This window comes from Emys orbicularis, chromosome 14 (genome assembly GCF_028017835.1).
Source record: "Emys orbicularis isolate rEmyOrb1 chromosome 14, rEmyOrb1.hap1, whole genome shotgun sequence".
In the NCBI taxonomy this organism is placed as follows: domain Eukaryota; kingdom Metazoa; phylum Chordata; order Testudines; family Emydidae; genus Emys; species Emys orbicularis.
In genome coordinates this window covers 4529670-4545728 of record NC_088696.1, presented here as the reverse complement: position 1 = coordinate 4545728, position 16059 = coordinate 4529670, and the positions used below count along the sequence as shown (strand labels likewise).

At 43.4% G+C, this 16059-nt stretch overlaps 2 protein-coding genes across 2 annotated transcripts in view; one reads left to right on the top strand and one right to left on the bottom strand.

The window, feature by feature from the left end:
* Positions 1–11271, bottom strand: part of GALNS (galactosamine (N-acetyl)-6-sulfatase) — a 65416-nt gene extending 54145 nt beyond the window's left edge. Inside the window, exons 1-4 of the mRNA XM_065416386.1 lie at positions 11161–11271; positions 4640–4763; positions 3251–3325; positions 1356–1458 (exon numbers count right to left, since the gene is read on the bottom strand). Coding sequence (XP_065272458.1) covers positions 1356–1458; positions 3251–3325; positions 4640–4763; positions 11161–11265 — 407 coding nt within the window. The 5' untranslated portion in view covers positions 11266–11271. The remainder of the gene's footprint in view (positions 1–1355; positions 1459–3250; positions 3326–4639; positions 4764–11160) is intronic.
* A 99-nt stretch (positions 11272–11370) lies between these two features.
* Positions 11371–16059, top strand: TRAPPC2L (trafficking protein particle complex subunit 2L). The gene is made up of 5 exons (XM_065416602.1): positions 11371–11472; positions 12349–12521; positions 14707–14794; positions 14950–15029; positions 15895–16059. The coding sequence occupies exons 1-5, from the start codon at positions 11440–11442 to the stop codon at positions 15938–15940; spliced, it is 420 nt and encodes a 139-aa protein (XP_065272674.1). The 5' UTR covers positions 11371–11439; the 3' UTR covers positions 15941–16059.

Sequence of the window (16059 nt, the reverse complement as noted above, 5' to 3'; positions counted from 1 at the left end):
GCTGCTTTCCAGATAACTGTCTGGAACCAATATGTATTTTTGCTGCTTATTTCCTTTCCCTAGCTGTATGAATTTACATTTATTAGCACTGAATGCATCTCATTGCATTCAGCCCACTGATCCGATTTTTCCTGACCATTTTGTTGTTTGGATTTGGGCTACTAAATAATTCACTGTCTTAGGTTAGTTTACTTTCCTTCCAATTTCTGGGTTGCTGGAAAATTTGATCACAGTTGAATCTATACCTTTCTTTATATTGTTAATATTGTTAAATAATACGGATTCCATAACTGACTACCTTAATACTGGTCCCCACTTGAAGGTTGTATTATTAACAATTACTCTGTTGGTTACATGTTATATCCAATTGGTATCTATGCAGTTTTGAAGTTTATTATTTATGCATTTATTTATTACATAGTACTACTATGAATTGTGAATTACCAGCATGGAGACCTAGAAACCCAAGGGGACTCAATCACATCACACAAGTTCTTTATTGCAATTCAGATGTTCTATGCCCGCTGGCTTCTCTTCAACTACTACAATAGTAATCCCATCAAAGAAGCCTATTGTATTTGTTTGGCAGCTCTCCAGCTTTTCCCTCCTACCCTGCACAGGAACCACAGTTGCATTTAGTTGTCAGGTACCTCGCCTGACTGCCATGATTTATTGAAGATTAGGTTCACAAGTTCTGATGTTTCCTTTGCTAAGATCTGGGCCTGCATCCATAAGAGTCAATGGAGTTTTGTCAGTGACTTCAATGAGAACAGGATCAAGCCCTTAGTCCTTTTAAAATTCTTGGGATGTAGTTCACTCAGATCTTTGGTCAATACTCTCTCACTGTCTATTTATTTACCCTTTGCTCTGCTAGATTAGGCCATCACTCTTCTCTGTCGCTCTGTCTAATAGCAGCATGTTTCCTTCATGTGACTGTATCTTCATTTCTATCCTAACATTCTGCTGCTCAAAAAAAAAGATGCCCCCAGAGTTTACAAGTCAGACTTATCTGCAGAGGATCAATGATACACAGCAGGGGCCAAAGACACAAAGTTGTAGAGGCCAAGGGAAATGCTCCAGCAAAACATCTCTGCGACTTCTGATGAAAATAAGTACAACGTGGTGCTGAATGAAAGCACAAAGGGTTGAGGGTTTGGGGCCTTTTTTGGCTATATCTATCTATAAAACAATAGCACTCTATTAAATTAATCACAGCAGGTGGGAAGATCCTGCCCAGATTTGAAGAGACAGATGTTTGAGCTTCAAAAGAGTTTTTTGAAACTCTGGTTCTCCCAGTCTCTCCACACTACTAAACCACACACACATACAAACAAGAAATTTCAAGACAAGTTTACCATTTGCCAATGATCTTACTGACATATCCTGCCTTCTTCAGCAATTCTGGAAGCAGCAGCTCAGAACCTGGGATTCCCCCTACTATTTCCTGTGGTGTATAGGCTGTATAAAACAAGAACATGTTTTTTAACTCATCACTAAGGCTAGCAAGCAGGTCAGGAAAGCTTATGGACACTCATCCCTAGAAGCTTATTTGACAGGACCAAACATTGGGCTAGCTTAATGGTCCAACAATACTGTAGTAAAGGATTCAAATTCTCCAGCCCACCAGGTCTCGGAACAAGCTGACTCAGCAAACTCGCTGCTCCAGGGAAGGGAGCCCTTCACACATGCAGCCTTTGTTGGCTGGAGGGACGGTGTGGATGCAGGTGGCTGTAAGGAGAGCAAGTTGGGGCCGTTTGGTTTATACTTTTGCCAAACTGCTTGAAGTTATCCACAACTAGTGTATTTTTATAAGTCAAAGGATTAGTTAAATAAAGGACAAATGGACTTGCTCAAAGTGCACTGGCTGATCCAAAATAGCGTGTCTCCAATATTTTCTAGTTGAGAACACAGGGCACAACCACCAGTGAGTTAGGAGATACCCAAGTTCTCCCACTGATGCATAGTGTGAACCAATAGGTAGCTGTAAGTGTGTGCCCAGAATGTGTGGTCTCATAAAGCACCTGTAATTTTAGAATTAGACCAACCCAAAGACATTCTGAGCAGGTACATTCCTTCATGAGTGCTGGAGGAGAGCTCTCCTGGCAGGCAGCATCGTGTTATGTAACTCTCCTTGTTTTACTGGCCGGGAGAGGTTTACTTCTGTAAGACTGTATGAGGGGGTGTTTGCCCCACACAAGACTTGAAACCATTAAAAATGGCCAATTAACCTTACATGACAGGCTGCATCCGGCGGAGAGGCAGGGACTACTAAGGCCTAACAGCTGATGAAGCCCTGCTGGGGGAGGAGTTGGGATAGGCTTATAAAGAGAGGAAGTTGGTGGGAGGAGAAGGGCTGCAGGGAGGAGCTCTGACGTCACTCCCTAGAGAGGAGGGCAGTTGGTCAGAGATGAGGAGGTGGCCTAGCGGGGAGTAAGCCCTGGGATCCTGCCTTAGAATACAGACTCTGGCAAGAACCCAAGGGACGGGTGAAATAGCCACAGGGAGCAGAGGGGGGTCAGAAGATAGGGAAGAAAGGCAGGAAAGAGGCCATGGAATTGGCAACAAGGTTGGAGCTGGAGAAGACTGTTGTTGGTGGGCACAGAGTCCCTGGGCTGGAACCCCGAGTAGTGGGCAGGCTTGGATTCCCCTACTGGCCACTGGAAAAGTGGCACTGACTGGCCAGCGGATCAAAAGACTGCCTGAGACACAAAGAGGGAGCAACCTGAGCCCAGAGAGAGACACCATGGGGTGAGCAACTGAAGGAGGGGGCGTTAGACTGGTCAAGAACTAATCCCCAGATGAAGTACAAGGAGACGCCCCAGCAGTGAGTAGTAAACCCCATGAGAGACTTGATTTTAAACAGCTTGTTCTTAAGCTAAGACGTTAACACCACATCCCATGTCACTTTTCTTCTTTCACTCAATGTTAATTAGCCCACCCAAGGAACCAACATCTCAGCCAGAAGAAGCAAACAGATTAACATCTTAACTTAGGTCTTTTTGCTTAATGTGAACATTTGGCGATGTCCTTCCTTTTCAGCATCATGCGTAAGAAGCAATACACTTCACACCTGCAGTGGAGCTACATGCCAATCGCTTGTTGTCACTCTGAAAATGTACCTCCTGGAAAACCCATGAAGGTAGAGCACAGAGCCAAATGCCAATATTCAGCCATGCCTGCTGCCAAGCGAAAAGGCAAAGAATAAAGGAAGAAAAGGCATTTCTAGGAGAAGCAGCACTGATGTTCGCACCATTTCTGGCATGGGCATTCGTGGTGTAGAACCCATTCCTGATGGGGAGACGTCCCGTCAACAGCGCTGCTCGTGCTGCAGATAAAACAATCAAAACAAAGAAAACATGAATAGGGTGTCTTATTTTCTTTATACAAATTCTCTGCTTCAGAGGTCATGTTTTGACTGATGACAGCATGATGACTGGAGATCGTAGGGAATTTCTGCTATAGATTACTGCTTAGCTGATAAGAGTAATAATCAACCCAAAGGATCCTAAAGTGATGTACATACTTGGCCAGATTCTGATAACAGCCACACTAGCATAAATCCAAAGTGACACCACTGATGTTAACGGAGTTATTCCAGTTCCACTGAGATTGCAATCTGGCCCTTGTGTGCAGAAAGCAGTTGACCCACTACTGAAACGTGACCACCTCCAGATAGGAAATGCAGCCGCCATTCTGTCCAAGTAACTTTAAACAGCATTTCTGGGGTGAGTATATGGGAGACACATCTTAACCTAGCTCAGATAAATCAGTTATTTGCTAAACTTACATTCATTATCTTGCCTTGGCAAAACCATTTTATCTACTTCTACAATTAACAAAGGCAAGGTATCCAGCTCTATCATGATAGAGATCAAGGCTCTGATTCACGAAAGTAGTTAAGCAGATGTTTAACTTTAAGCATCTGCTTAAATCCCACTGAAGTCAATGGGACTTAAGCAGGTGTTTTAGTGCTTTCCTGAATGGGGATGGACTTAAAACATATGGTTACATGTTTTCCCAAATGGAGGCCTCAGAAAGTCCTCTTTTCTCCTTTATATTTTAGCTGTCAGCTGGCAATCAGACTTGAAGAACCAGACACAGTGACAAAGATGTAAAATCTACATGGGACTCAAATGGCTTTGTCCCTTTTCCCCTCTCTAAATCTCTTAGTGGCTAACAGCGACAACAATGGGCCGGAACGTGTAGTTGCTCCACGCATTGAAGTCCCAGTCAATGGAAGTTCTGCCTATAGAACAGAATCAAGCCCATTGTGTGCCTCCTTCCTGTTGGATTTGTCCAACAAAGATTTAGATACTGTTTTGTCTGATTGCCCCAAAGAGGGAAGAGATGAAATAATTCAGCTGCAGAGGCCTGAAGGCTAAAACAGAATTTTAAAAAATCCTTTAAATGAAGTGTTTTGATGACTAAAATACTGTTTTGTATGAACAGAAGATTGTAGTTTTTCCTCAAGAAAAAAATAAAAAGGAAGCAAAATGCAAGATGAAAGCTCCAAATCCTAACACTGCCTTAAGGGTAATCACTGGTTTGGTTGCTAGTTTATGTAAGATGCTGGCAAACATCCTGATCTTCCCAGAAGGTGGCAATTTTACATGGTGGTTTAAAGCTGAAGTTTACTTACATGGCGAGCACAGAGGGTTAGCAGTGTAGAAATTTGGGAAGAGCATTCCTTCTGAAGCCATCTGGTCCAAGTTAGGGGTTTCTTTAGAGGGCTCTCCAAACGCTCCCAAATCACCCCAACCCATCTGCAGAAAGACCAGACCAAAAAAGACAAAAGTAATTTTAGCTTTCTATAAACTACTGTACTACCTTCTGGACCAGAGTAGCATTTTTATTTTTATAAGCTTTTCTATAGTGCTCATCACTATAATATCTGAACACTTCACATACACAATATGAATTTATCCTCACAACCCTTCTGTGAAGTAGGGAAGTATTACTGTCACCATTTACAGATCGAAACTGACAGACAGAGAGAGATTAAGTGACTTGCCCAAGGTGACAAAAGAAATCTATTACAAAACTGGGAACAGAACCCAGATCTCTTCAGTCTCAGTCCAGCATCTTAATTATAAAATTATCCACTGCAGGCCTACATTTCCAAATACTGGATATATGCAATCAGAAATGCACAGTGAAGATCTAAGTAAAAAAGTAGGGTTGCATAATAACTGAGGGCATTGAGGGGTATAGTTTAAAAGCAAAGCTCAGGAATCACATCATTTCTCTTTGCCAGCGTGCCAGATGATGGCCTTACCATAGTGTGGCTTAGGACAAAGATGTGTGGCTAATGTGACCACACAGCTCCTGCTCAGAAGCCTATTTTGTGCAAAAAAGGGAGCTTTAGAAAATTACCAACCTATTTGGCTAATTTCAATACTGAAAAATAATACTGAAGCAAAAAGGGAGCAACTTACTGAGCAATTAGGCGCTATGCCTGCATAAAGATTATACTCTGCCTTAAATATTCAAAAGCTTTCTTTACTACAGTCACGTATCAGATGGGAAAAAGAAATGCAGAGGACATAATACAACTAGATATTGGGAAAGCTTTCAATGCTGTCCCACTTGAGAGTCTAATAGAGACATCAGAATGAGGCAGTTTGGAAAAGAATACTGCAGAATAGATACAAAGCTGGCTGAAGGATCGTGAGCAGAGAGCAATGAAATGGTACAACATAAAACCAAGAAGTGGAATTAAGAAGAGTTCCAAAGGGGTCAGTGTTGAGTTCCGTATTGTTCAATATCTTTACCAGTGATAATGAAGGAGAAAAGAATAGTCTAGCAATCAAATTCACTGACACAACGGAGGAGGCATAGATACTTCAGTAAGATCAGAGAAATAGGCAAAAGCCCAAGGGAGGGTATTATTTTTATTACTGTGGCACCCAGAAGCTCCAATCAGGGCCTGTGCCCCATTATGCTTGGTGCTGTACAAAGATATATGGAGAGATTATCCCTGCCCCCAAAGGGCTTTAAATATAGAAAAAAATTAAAGTTCGCTTGGGAGAAAATAATCCTGAATACGAAATGGGAAACATAGGTGGGCAGCTACATCAAGTCATCACAAGGCAGCCAGGTAGGTGATAGCTGTGAGTTGGCACACCACCTCTGTCCATAGACACCCTCAATTAGCTTTCTGAGAAGCTCAAAACTACATGCAACACATTCCTGCCAAGAAAGAATCCAAAGAAATAAATGCAGATCTTCGAAGAGAAGCTACCTGAGGGGATACTGCCAACTTAAAAAATCCTATGTTGTAAACAAATACATTTATTTAACTATGTTACTAACACCATCATAGATGGTTAAAGGCAAATAATTTTAAGACTAATTCATCTGTGATTATTTTTGCTCTTTATTTAATTTGTTTTTCTTTGCATTTTTCTCAGTATGGGCACTGAAAATTAATGAAGTCAGCTTCCTTCTTATTGTTTGTTTCATTTTGAAGCTCTTAGTGGTGCAACGTTTGGATTTTAACTAGGGCTGTTGATTAATCGCAGTTAACTCACCCAATTAACTCAAAAAAAATTAATCGCAATTAATCGCAGTTTTGAAATTTATTAAATACTGTATTTTGGATGTTTTTCTACATTTTCTTATATATATTGTATTCTGTGTTGTAACTGAAATCAAAGTGTATATTATTTTTGATTACAAATATTTGCACTGTAAAAATGATTAAAAAAAATAGTATTTTTCAGTTCACCCATACAAGTACTGTAGTGCAATCTCTTTGTCGTGAAAGCGCAACTTACAAATGTAGATTTTGTGTTACATAACTGCACTCAAAAACAAAACAATGTAAAACTTCAGAGTCTACAAGTCCACTCAGTCCTACTTCTTGTTCAGCCCTCTTCTTATTTACAATGTCACCAGAAAGTGAGAACAGGCATTTTGTAGCCCGCATTGCAAGGTATTTTCGTGCCAGATATGCCAAACATTCGTATGCCCTTTCATGCTTCGACCACCATTCCAGAGGACATGCTTCCATGCTGACGACGCTCGTTAAAAAAATAATGCGTTAATTAAATTTGTGACTGAACTCCTTGGGGGAGAATTGTATGTCCCCTGCTCTGTTTTACCCGCATTCTACCATATATTTCATGTTATAGCAGTCTCGGATGATGACCCAGCATATGTTCATTTTAAGAACACTTTCGCTGCAAATTTGACAAAATGCAAAGAAGATACCAATGTGAAATTTCTAAAGATAGCTACAGCACTCAACCCAAGGTTTAAGAATTTAAAATGCCTTCCAAAATCTGCGAGGGACAAGGTAGGGAGCATGCTTCCAGAAGTCTGAAAAGAGCAACACTCCAATGCAGAAACTACAGAACCCGAACCTCCAAAAAAGAAAATCAACCTTCTGCTGGTGGCATCTGACTCAGATAATGAAAATGAACATGTGTCGGTCCGCTCTGCTTTGGATTGTTATCGAGCAGAACCATCATCAGCATGGACACATGCCCCCTGGAAGCATGAAGGGACATATGAATCTTTAGCACATCTGGCACATAAATATCTTGCAACACCAGCTACAACACTGCCATGAGAACGCCCGTTCTCACTTTCAGGTGATGTTGTAAACAAGAAGCAGGCAGCATTATCTCCTGCAAATGTAAACAAACTTGTTTGTCTGAGCGATCGGTTGAACAAGAAGTAGGACTGAGTGGACTTGCAGGCTCTAAAATTTTACACTGTTTTATTTTTGAATGCAGTTTCTTTTGTACATAATTCTACATTTGTAAGTTCAACTTTCATGATAAAGAGATTGCACTACAGTCCTTGTATTAGATGCACTGAAAAATTCTATTTCTTTTTGTTTTTTTACTTGTAATCAAAAATAAATACAGGGTGAACACTGTACACTTCATATTCCGTGTTGTAATTGAAATCAATATATTTTAAAATGTAGAAAACATCCAAAAATATTTAAATAAATGGTATTCTATTATTGTTCAACAGTGCGATTAATCGCGCAATTATTTTTTTTTAATCGCGATTACTTTTTTAAATCACTTGACAGCCCTAATTTTAATCAGTTTCTGAAAGTGTGCTGAACATGGTTTGTCCTTGTCCACACTTGCAGCTGCACTCTGTTCTGCACTGGTTCAAACTACACCCATTGCTGACACCAATGGATATTTTTGTAGCATAGACAAGGCTTTGGTGACAATGACTCTTCAAAAGGAGAAGCCACTTATTTCAGGAGGTCAAGGGTGGAACAAGAAGAAGTAATACCCTGAAAATTCAAGTGAGAAATTCAGAAACATTTTCCAACAGTGTGATCAGTTAGTCAATGGAATAATTTTCCAAAGGCAGTAACTGAATCACAATCACTAGGGGTGTTGACGAGTAGACTACTAGAAAAAATGCATAGGTGCTTAGCTCCTGATCCCACAAAGACTTACACACATGCTTAACTTTATGCATCTGAGTAGTCCCATTTGTCTTCAATAAGACTACTAATGGGTGTGAAGTTAAATTCATGCATAAGTTTTTTTGCAAGATAGGAGCCTTAGTGAGTATGTTTACTTGCAATGAGAAACCTGTGGCTAGCCCATGCCAGCTGACTCAGACTTGTGGGCTTTGAGCTAAGGGGCTGTTTAACTGCAACGTAGACGTTTGGGCCCAGGCTGAAGCCTGGGCTCTAGAAGCGTGCAAGATGGGAGGGTCCCAGAGTGCCGGTGCCTGAACCTCTACATCGCAATTAAACAGTCCCGTAACCCAAACCCTGCAAGCCCAAGACAGCTGGCACGGGCCAACCGTGGGTGTCTAATTGCAGTGTAGACGTAGCCAGCGTAGACGTAGCCAGCGTAGACTGGGGCAGTAACGCACTAATGCAAACACAGTATTCAGGGCCCAGGTACTCCTCTCCACCTCTTTATAACTTTTACATAAAATCTGGAAAGGGCTTGAAAGGGAACATCAGAGCATTCCAATTTTCAGAATACAAGTGAAGATTTTTAATCTGATAAAGAAACAATGACTGGTATCAGATAAAATTTCATTCAAATAGTTAACCCAAGTGCCAAGAACGCTCCCAAAACACTGGCACTAAACAAATACCATTGTAAAGAATTTTTAATATTTATCATGCGTAAGCTGTTCTAAGGGTGAATAATGAACCGATTATGCACGTTATTCCACGTGGGCAGACCCCTGTGCTCGCACGGAGCCCTGTTGACTTCAGTGGTGTTGGTTCAGCAGTTCGGCCACATGGAGTAGTTTGCAAGACTGAGACCTTGCAAACCCAATCTTTAAGCACCCCCTTTTTTTTTTCTTTTCTCCCATTTCTGGCCTTCAGTCATATTACTGTGTCCCATTGATTATCCTAACTCCACCAAGTTTCTGCGATGCCCATTATATCAATATCCTCATTTAATACAAGGCACTCTAGTTCACCCATCTTATTATTTAGACTTCCATCACTGGTATATAAGCATTTTTAAAACTTGTCACTTTTTAGCTGTCACCCATCACATGATGACAGGTTTCAGTGGTAGCCGTGTTAGTCTGTATCAGCAAAAACAACGAGGAGTCCTTGTGGCACCTTAGAGACTAACACATTTATTTGGGCGTAAGCTTTCGTGGGCTCAAACCCATTTCATCAGATGCATGCAGTGTAAAATACAATAGGCAGGTATAAAAATACAGCACATGAAAAGATGGGAGTTGCCTTATCAAGTCGGGGGAGGGAGGAGGGTCAGTGCTAATGAGGCCAATTCAATCAGGGTGGATGTGGCCCATTCCCAACAGTGGACAAGAAGGTGAGAGTATCAACAGAGGGGAAATTATTTTTTGTAGTGACCCAGCCATTCCATCTTTATTCATGCCTAATTTGATGGTGTCAAGTTTGCAAATTAATTCCAGTTGTGCAGTTTCTCACTGAAGTCTGGTTTTGAAGTTTTTTTGTTGAAGAATGGCCACTTTTAAGTCTGTTATTGAGTGTCCAGCGTAGAGACTGTCCGGTTTGACCAATGTACATGGCAGAGGGAGGGGCATTGCTGGCAACTGAATGAGACTTTTTTTCATTTGACTGTTTCTCATCAGATCCTACCTGTATTTTATCTTCCATACTCTCCTCCTTATTAGGACATAGGGCAGTGGTTCTCAAACTTTTGTACTGGGAACCCCTTTCACAAAGCAAGCCTCTGAGTGCGACACCCCTTATAAATCAAAAACACTTAATATATTTAACACCATTATAAATGCTGGAGGCAAAGTGGTGTTTGGGGTGGAGGTTGACAGCTTGCGACCCCCCATGTAATAACCTGCGACCCCCTCAGGGGTCCCGACCCCCAGTTTGAGAACCCCTGACACAGAGAATCTCCACTGGTAGATCTTCCCCTAAGGGATGTCTCTGTCCGAACCATATACTTCTCCGCATCTGTCAGCTTTCCCTCAGCCCTTAGTTTAAAAGCTGCTCTATGACCTTTTTAATTTTAAGTGCCAGCAATCAGGTTCCATTTTGGTTTAGGTGGAGCCCATCCTTCCTGTATAGGCTCCCCCTTTCCCCAAAGTTTCCCAGTTCCTAATAAATCTAAACCCCTCCTCCCTACACTATCGTCTCATCCAAGCAGCCAGGTGACAACCCCCTCCCCAGCCTCCACCACCCCCAGTGAAATCCCCCAGCTTCCTCCACCACCCATGACCAGCCCCCCACCTACACCCCCAGTGAACCCCCTCCCCAGCCTCCACCACCCCCGTGACCAGCCCCCCCCACACTCCCAGTGAACCCCCTCCCCAGCCTCCACCACCCCCTGTGACCAGCCCCCCACCTACACCCCCAGTGAACCCCCTCCCCAGCCTCCACCACCCCCGTGACCAGCCCCCCACCTACACCCCCAGTGAACCCCCTCCCCAGCCTCCACCACCCCCGTGACCAGCCCCTCACCTACACCCCCAGTGAACCCCCTCCCCAGCCTCCACCATCCCCAGTGAAACCCCCCAGCCTCCACCACCACCCATGACCAGCCCCCCACCTACACCCCCAGTGAACCCCCTCCAGCCTCCACCACCCCCCGTGACCAGCCCCCCACCTACACCCCCAATGAACCCCCTCCCCAGCCTCCACCACCCCCAGTGAAACACCCTCAGCCCCCCCAACGACTGAGTGCCCCTCCCCCGCTCACTCACATCGTCCATGAGCAGGATGAGGAGGTTGGGGGGCCCGCTGCGCTCGGCGCCCCCCGCGCTCAGGGCCCAGCACAGGTACAGGGACAGCAGCAGGGGCCTCTCCATGGCAACCGGCGCCACGGGCCCACTCCCCCCGCCTCCTTGCCAGGCCGGGAGCGGGACCGGGTCACGTGAGCCCGTCTCACCGGAGAGTCACATGACCTGAAGCCCGCGCGCCGGGGGTCGGAGGAGGAAGCGTCCGCCTGATCACGTGATAGGGGAGGGGCGCCGGCGTCCAAGATGGCGGTGTGCATCGCCGTGATCGCCAAGGAGGTGGGGGCGGGGCGCGCTGCAGCCAGGGCAGGGAGGGGGCGCTGGGCTGGGGGGCAGGAGCAGTAGGGGTGGGTCCTGGGGGCTGGAAGAGGGGACAGGAGTAATAGGGTGCGGGTCCTGGGGGCAGCAGCAGTAGGAGGTGGGTCATGGGGCTGGGCAGGGGGGTGGGAGCAGTAGGAGTGGAGGGCTGGGTTGGGGGCAGGTCTCAGAAGTAATAGGATGTGGGTCCTGGGGGCAAGAGCAGTAGGGGTGGGCCATGGGGGGGCTGGGTTGGTGGGCAGGAGCAGTAGGGGGAGGGGGCTGGGTTGGAAGATGGGGGAGGAGGCAGGAGCAGTGGGGGGGTTGGGGTGGGGGCAGTAGGACTGATTTGAGAAGGTCAGGAGTGGTAGGGAAGCAGTGGTACTGGGTTGAGGGGAGGCAGGGAGCTTGTTTAGAGGCTGGCATAGGGGTTGGTGGAGCAGGGGTTGGGAAGCCCCAGGTTTTTGTCACTCTGTGGGAGCCCTTTATGGACTTTCTTCCAGGAAGGATGATTCCAATGAGATGACCAAATGAGCTGGGACAGTCTCACCTAGGGGGATGGATGGATCACTCATTACCTTTGTGTTATGAGAAAATGTAAACCTGGCAATAGTCCTCTTCTAAAGACTGTTAATAGTAGAGGATAAAGCTAGATCTGCAGTATAAATACGTGTTGTGCTATACAAGTGTAGACCAGTGGCATTCTGTGATATCTTTAAATAGAATTTGTGGTTAAAAATAGCTAGTTTTTAAATAATAGCAGTTTGCATCCTCAGAGCACTACACTTACAAGTGCTAATCTATTCGGGCACAGAATAGGTAGCCCCAGTTAGCACAATTTGTCGTCATCCTTTCTAGAACTATCCCCTGTACATCCGAAGCATCCCAACAGAAAATGAACTGAAGTTCCATTATACAGTGCACACTTCCCTGGATGTTGTGGATGAAAAGATCTCTGCCATGGGGAAGGCCCTTGTGGATCAGAGAGAGCTCTATCTGGGACTTCTGTACCCAACTGAAGACTACAAAGTGTATCTTTAATGCCTGACAGGTGTGCTCTATAGGGCCTGTTCCTACAATCTGTCCTTATTCAGTCAGAACTCCACTGATTTCTCTAAGCAAGGAATGCAGGGTTAGGTTTTAAAAGTATCTGTCTTCCAGTTCTAGAATTTACCATTGTTTTCATTTGACATTGCAGCTGTAAATCCTGTGTTGTGAAATAACCACTGTGCAGTTTGATTTTTAATGGGCAAGTGTGCTGAGGATTAGTATGCATATATCTCATAGATTTTGGTACTTTCATTTGACCAAAACAACCTGAGAGAGAGTGCTTAAAGGGACACTGTCAGTTAACATTTTGTGAAAACCAGTGTTTTGGAAATTTAAGACCAGTAGAAATGTTTCCTCCATTAAAGAAAAAAAACAACAATGAAAACGGTTGCTTTTTAAAGTGTTTGAAACACAAACACTGCAGCAAGAAAAAACCTAGAAATGAAACCTTTAAATGGACAACCATCCCTTTTGCTGGCCGTTGTAAAACTAGGTTGTTACAAGGAATGTAAATAGCCAATGAGTGTTGCAAAAGGTGAAGATTAAAAGGGGTCAGAGCCTTGGCTGGTGTGAATCAGTAATTCCACTGAAGTCAGTGAAACTATGCTGATATACAGCAGCTGAGCATCTGGTCCTGTATTTTTAAATTTATTTTTTAGAAACCCTTCACTTCAAATATTAATTTTTATACCACAGTATCTGTGATCATTAAGTGGGTATTGGCATCTGACATTCAGCATCCATACAGCTGAGCAATGCAATTATGGGTTTATATATTCTTAGCTTGGCCCCAGTCCTGCAAGCTGCTCTGCACAGGCAACCACTGTGGCTTTTTGAAGCCACATTGAAGGCACTGTGGCAACATGCATTGGTCTATTCACACAGAGCAGTTATTTCAAAACACAGGATGTGCTGCTGCAGTGTCATATAGAAGCCCTAGTCCTAAGGGTTGTTTAGCTATGTTTTTGTCTGAATAGTATCAGTTCTGTTTATTCTTGGCCCTGTCTCTTAGGGCAGGTCTACACTAGAAGCGCTACATCGATGCAGCTGCTGTAGCATGTCTGCTGAAGACGCTGTATGCCAACGGGAGAGCTCTCTCCCGTCGGCACAATTATTCCACCTCCTCAAGAGGCGGAAGCTATGTCGGCGGGAGAGCATAGCACCAGTGTAGACAGTGCGTAGGTCAATCTAACTTGCGTCACTCAGGGAGGGTGTCTTTTTTCACACACCTGAACAGCACACGTTAGATCGACTTAAGCAGTAGTAACCTACCCTTCCTGTCTGCAATGAGGAAGTTTGGTGCATCCGAAGCTAGCTATGGTTTGATCAGATTTCACAATTTATAAATATAGTATCTAGTTCTTCACTTAGCTAAAATTATGACAACTTGTCTGTGACTGAGGCAGCGGAATTGGACCCCCTCTGGTAATGCTGCTGAAGGTGGTAAGACTGCAGAAGCTTTCACAGATACAAAGTTGGTATTTCAGGACTGCAGCTATACCTAATAATTATGAGACTAGTTGATCTTTTAACATTTCTGTGGCTGGCCTTCTGCTTCCCTTTTAATCACATGGATTGAAACGTCCTCACTTTCTGACTAATGTATGTGACAGCGGATATCCATGGCTTCATAATCCTGCTGCTAACTTTGAAGATTCCATATTGTAACATTGCTGTTGAGTGATTACTGAGTCAGTGATATTAGCTACCCGAATGGGCATGGCTGCAAAGAATAATCAGAATTCTTTGATGAAGGGGGGGTTCTTGAGAGCCAAAGAAATTATCATCAAAATGACTGATGATTGAAGGCCATTTATGCCATTACTGAACAGTAATACATGCCTTGGGAGGCAGGCAAGGTAGCAGCTGTCTAAAAATACAACCTATCATAACTCTTTCTAGTTATAAATCTTTATACAAACAGCCCTCTCTATGCTTGTGAGGCTAAGTTATCATCCTTTCAGAAATGGTAACACTAAGGTAGAAAATAAGTCCAATTTCTAGGACCCATCCCTTGCTTAGCTCATCTAGACATGGATTATATTGTGACCAATTTGAGGGTGACATCCACTTGTAAATTTTTCTTTTGACTGTACTCAAGTCTTATTTTAGTTGCTTTTCCAGGCACTTGTGTGTCAAAAATGTGTTCCTTAATCAACTGCACAGATATGGCTACGTGACAAATTCCAAGGTGAAGTTTGTTATGGTGGTAGATTCTTCAAACACAGCACTTCGAGACAATGAGATCCGCAGCGTAAGTGCAGGAAATCAGAATGTGACTTGCCAGATCAGTATTTTTGTTCCTTCCACTTATTCATAAAATGCTGAGAAGCCAAGAAACAAACAACCCCTCCCCCCAACAGTAATTTTCTAGGTTTTAATTAAAAACAAACCATGATCTTTTTTCAGATGTTCCGAAAGCTGCATAATTCATACACAGATGTAATGTGCAACCCCTTTTATAACCCTGGGGACTGCATTAATTCCAGGTGAGTGAGCTGCTTCCACTAATCCTTTTGATTTTGTTGCCTTTCTGGGACATGCAGAGCTATTAGGATTTAGCTCTTAAGAATGTAACTTCTGTGAGTGATCAGTTTAAAGCTGGGAGCTGCAAACTCCTTTCCAAAAACATGCAGCTGTGTTCTCTTTGGACTACTTCTACATAATAGAAAATTTACCATTGCACCATCCTCATTAGAGGCTACATTTAACGGTCTCCCACAGACTTCACACTCATTAGTAGCTCTATGAACTGATATTAGAGATGCTGACTCAGGAACCTGAGGTTACTTAAAAAAAGTTACCAATGGATCTCACTTAAATATTCTTTTTATTGAAACGTGGTGGATAATACTTTGTCAACAGCCTTGTCCACTGGACACCTCTAAATAGGCAGGCTGTAGCTTTTGAAAATTCATCCTCTGTAGAGGAGTATGGATGAGGAGACTATTTCCAGAATGCATAATTCTCAAAACAGTTGACAGGACAGTGCCCATCTTTTCATATTCAAAATCTTTTTATGGGACCAATGAGTGTTGTTCCCCTCCCACCATCATTGCATATGCAAAAGCAGATTCTATATTCCTACCACTAAAATGACTGTAATCTACTGACAGGGCAAGAACCACGGTTACTTCAGCTTTATTAGAAGGAAAGTAATTGTTTGTGAAATGCATTGCACCAGTGGTAAGGAATGAAATATTTATTGTCAAGCCTGTGGGAAGTTACCATTAAAAATGCTTAAATAGAAGTTATGTCTTACCTACTAACTGAAGAGCTTCTTTGTATAAGAGAGATCTCAGTGTGGTGGACTGTCTTCTCTTCCTTTAATATTTCGTACTCTTCCTTCTCTAGGGCCTTTGATAATATGGTGACCTCCATGATGATGCAGGTGTGCTGAAGCTCCAGCCATTCTCTTTGTATTTGAGAACATTCTCTATTGTACAGAAGTGTATCTATGAAGCTGTGTATATATAGTCTTTAAACTTGTTCTGTGTAAAATAAACCTATTGCTGTTTG

What these genes read in the sequence shown, in the direction of transcription:
- TRAPPC2L (XM_065416602.1), top strand. Translation starts at nt 11,440, where the DNA reads ATGGCGGTGTGCATCGCCGTGATCGCCAAGGAG. An exon ending in TCGCCGTGATCGCCAAGGAG is followed by an intron (nt 11,473 to 12,348) that starts GTGGGGGCGGGG and finishes CATCCTTTCTAG; the next exon opens with AACTATCCCCTGTACATCCG. An exon ending in GAGACAATGAGATCCGCAGC is followed by an intron (nt 14,795 to 14,949) that starts GTAAGTGCAGGA and finishes ATCTTTTTTCAG; the next exon opens with ATGTTCCGAAAGCTGCATAA.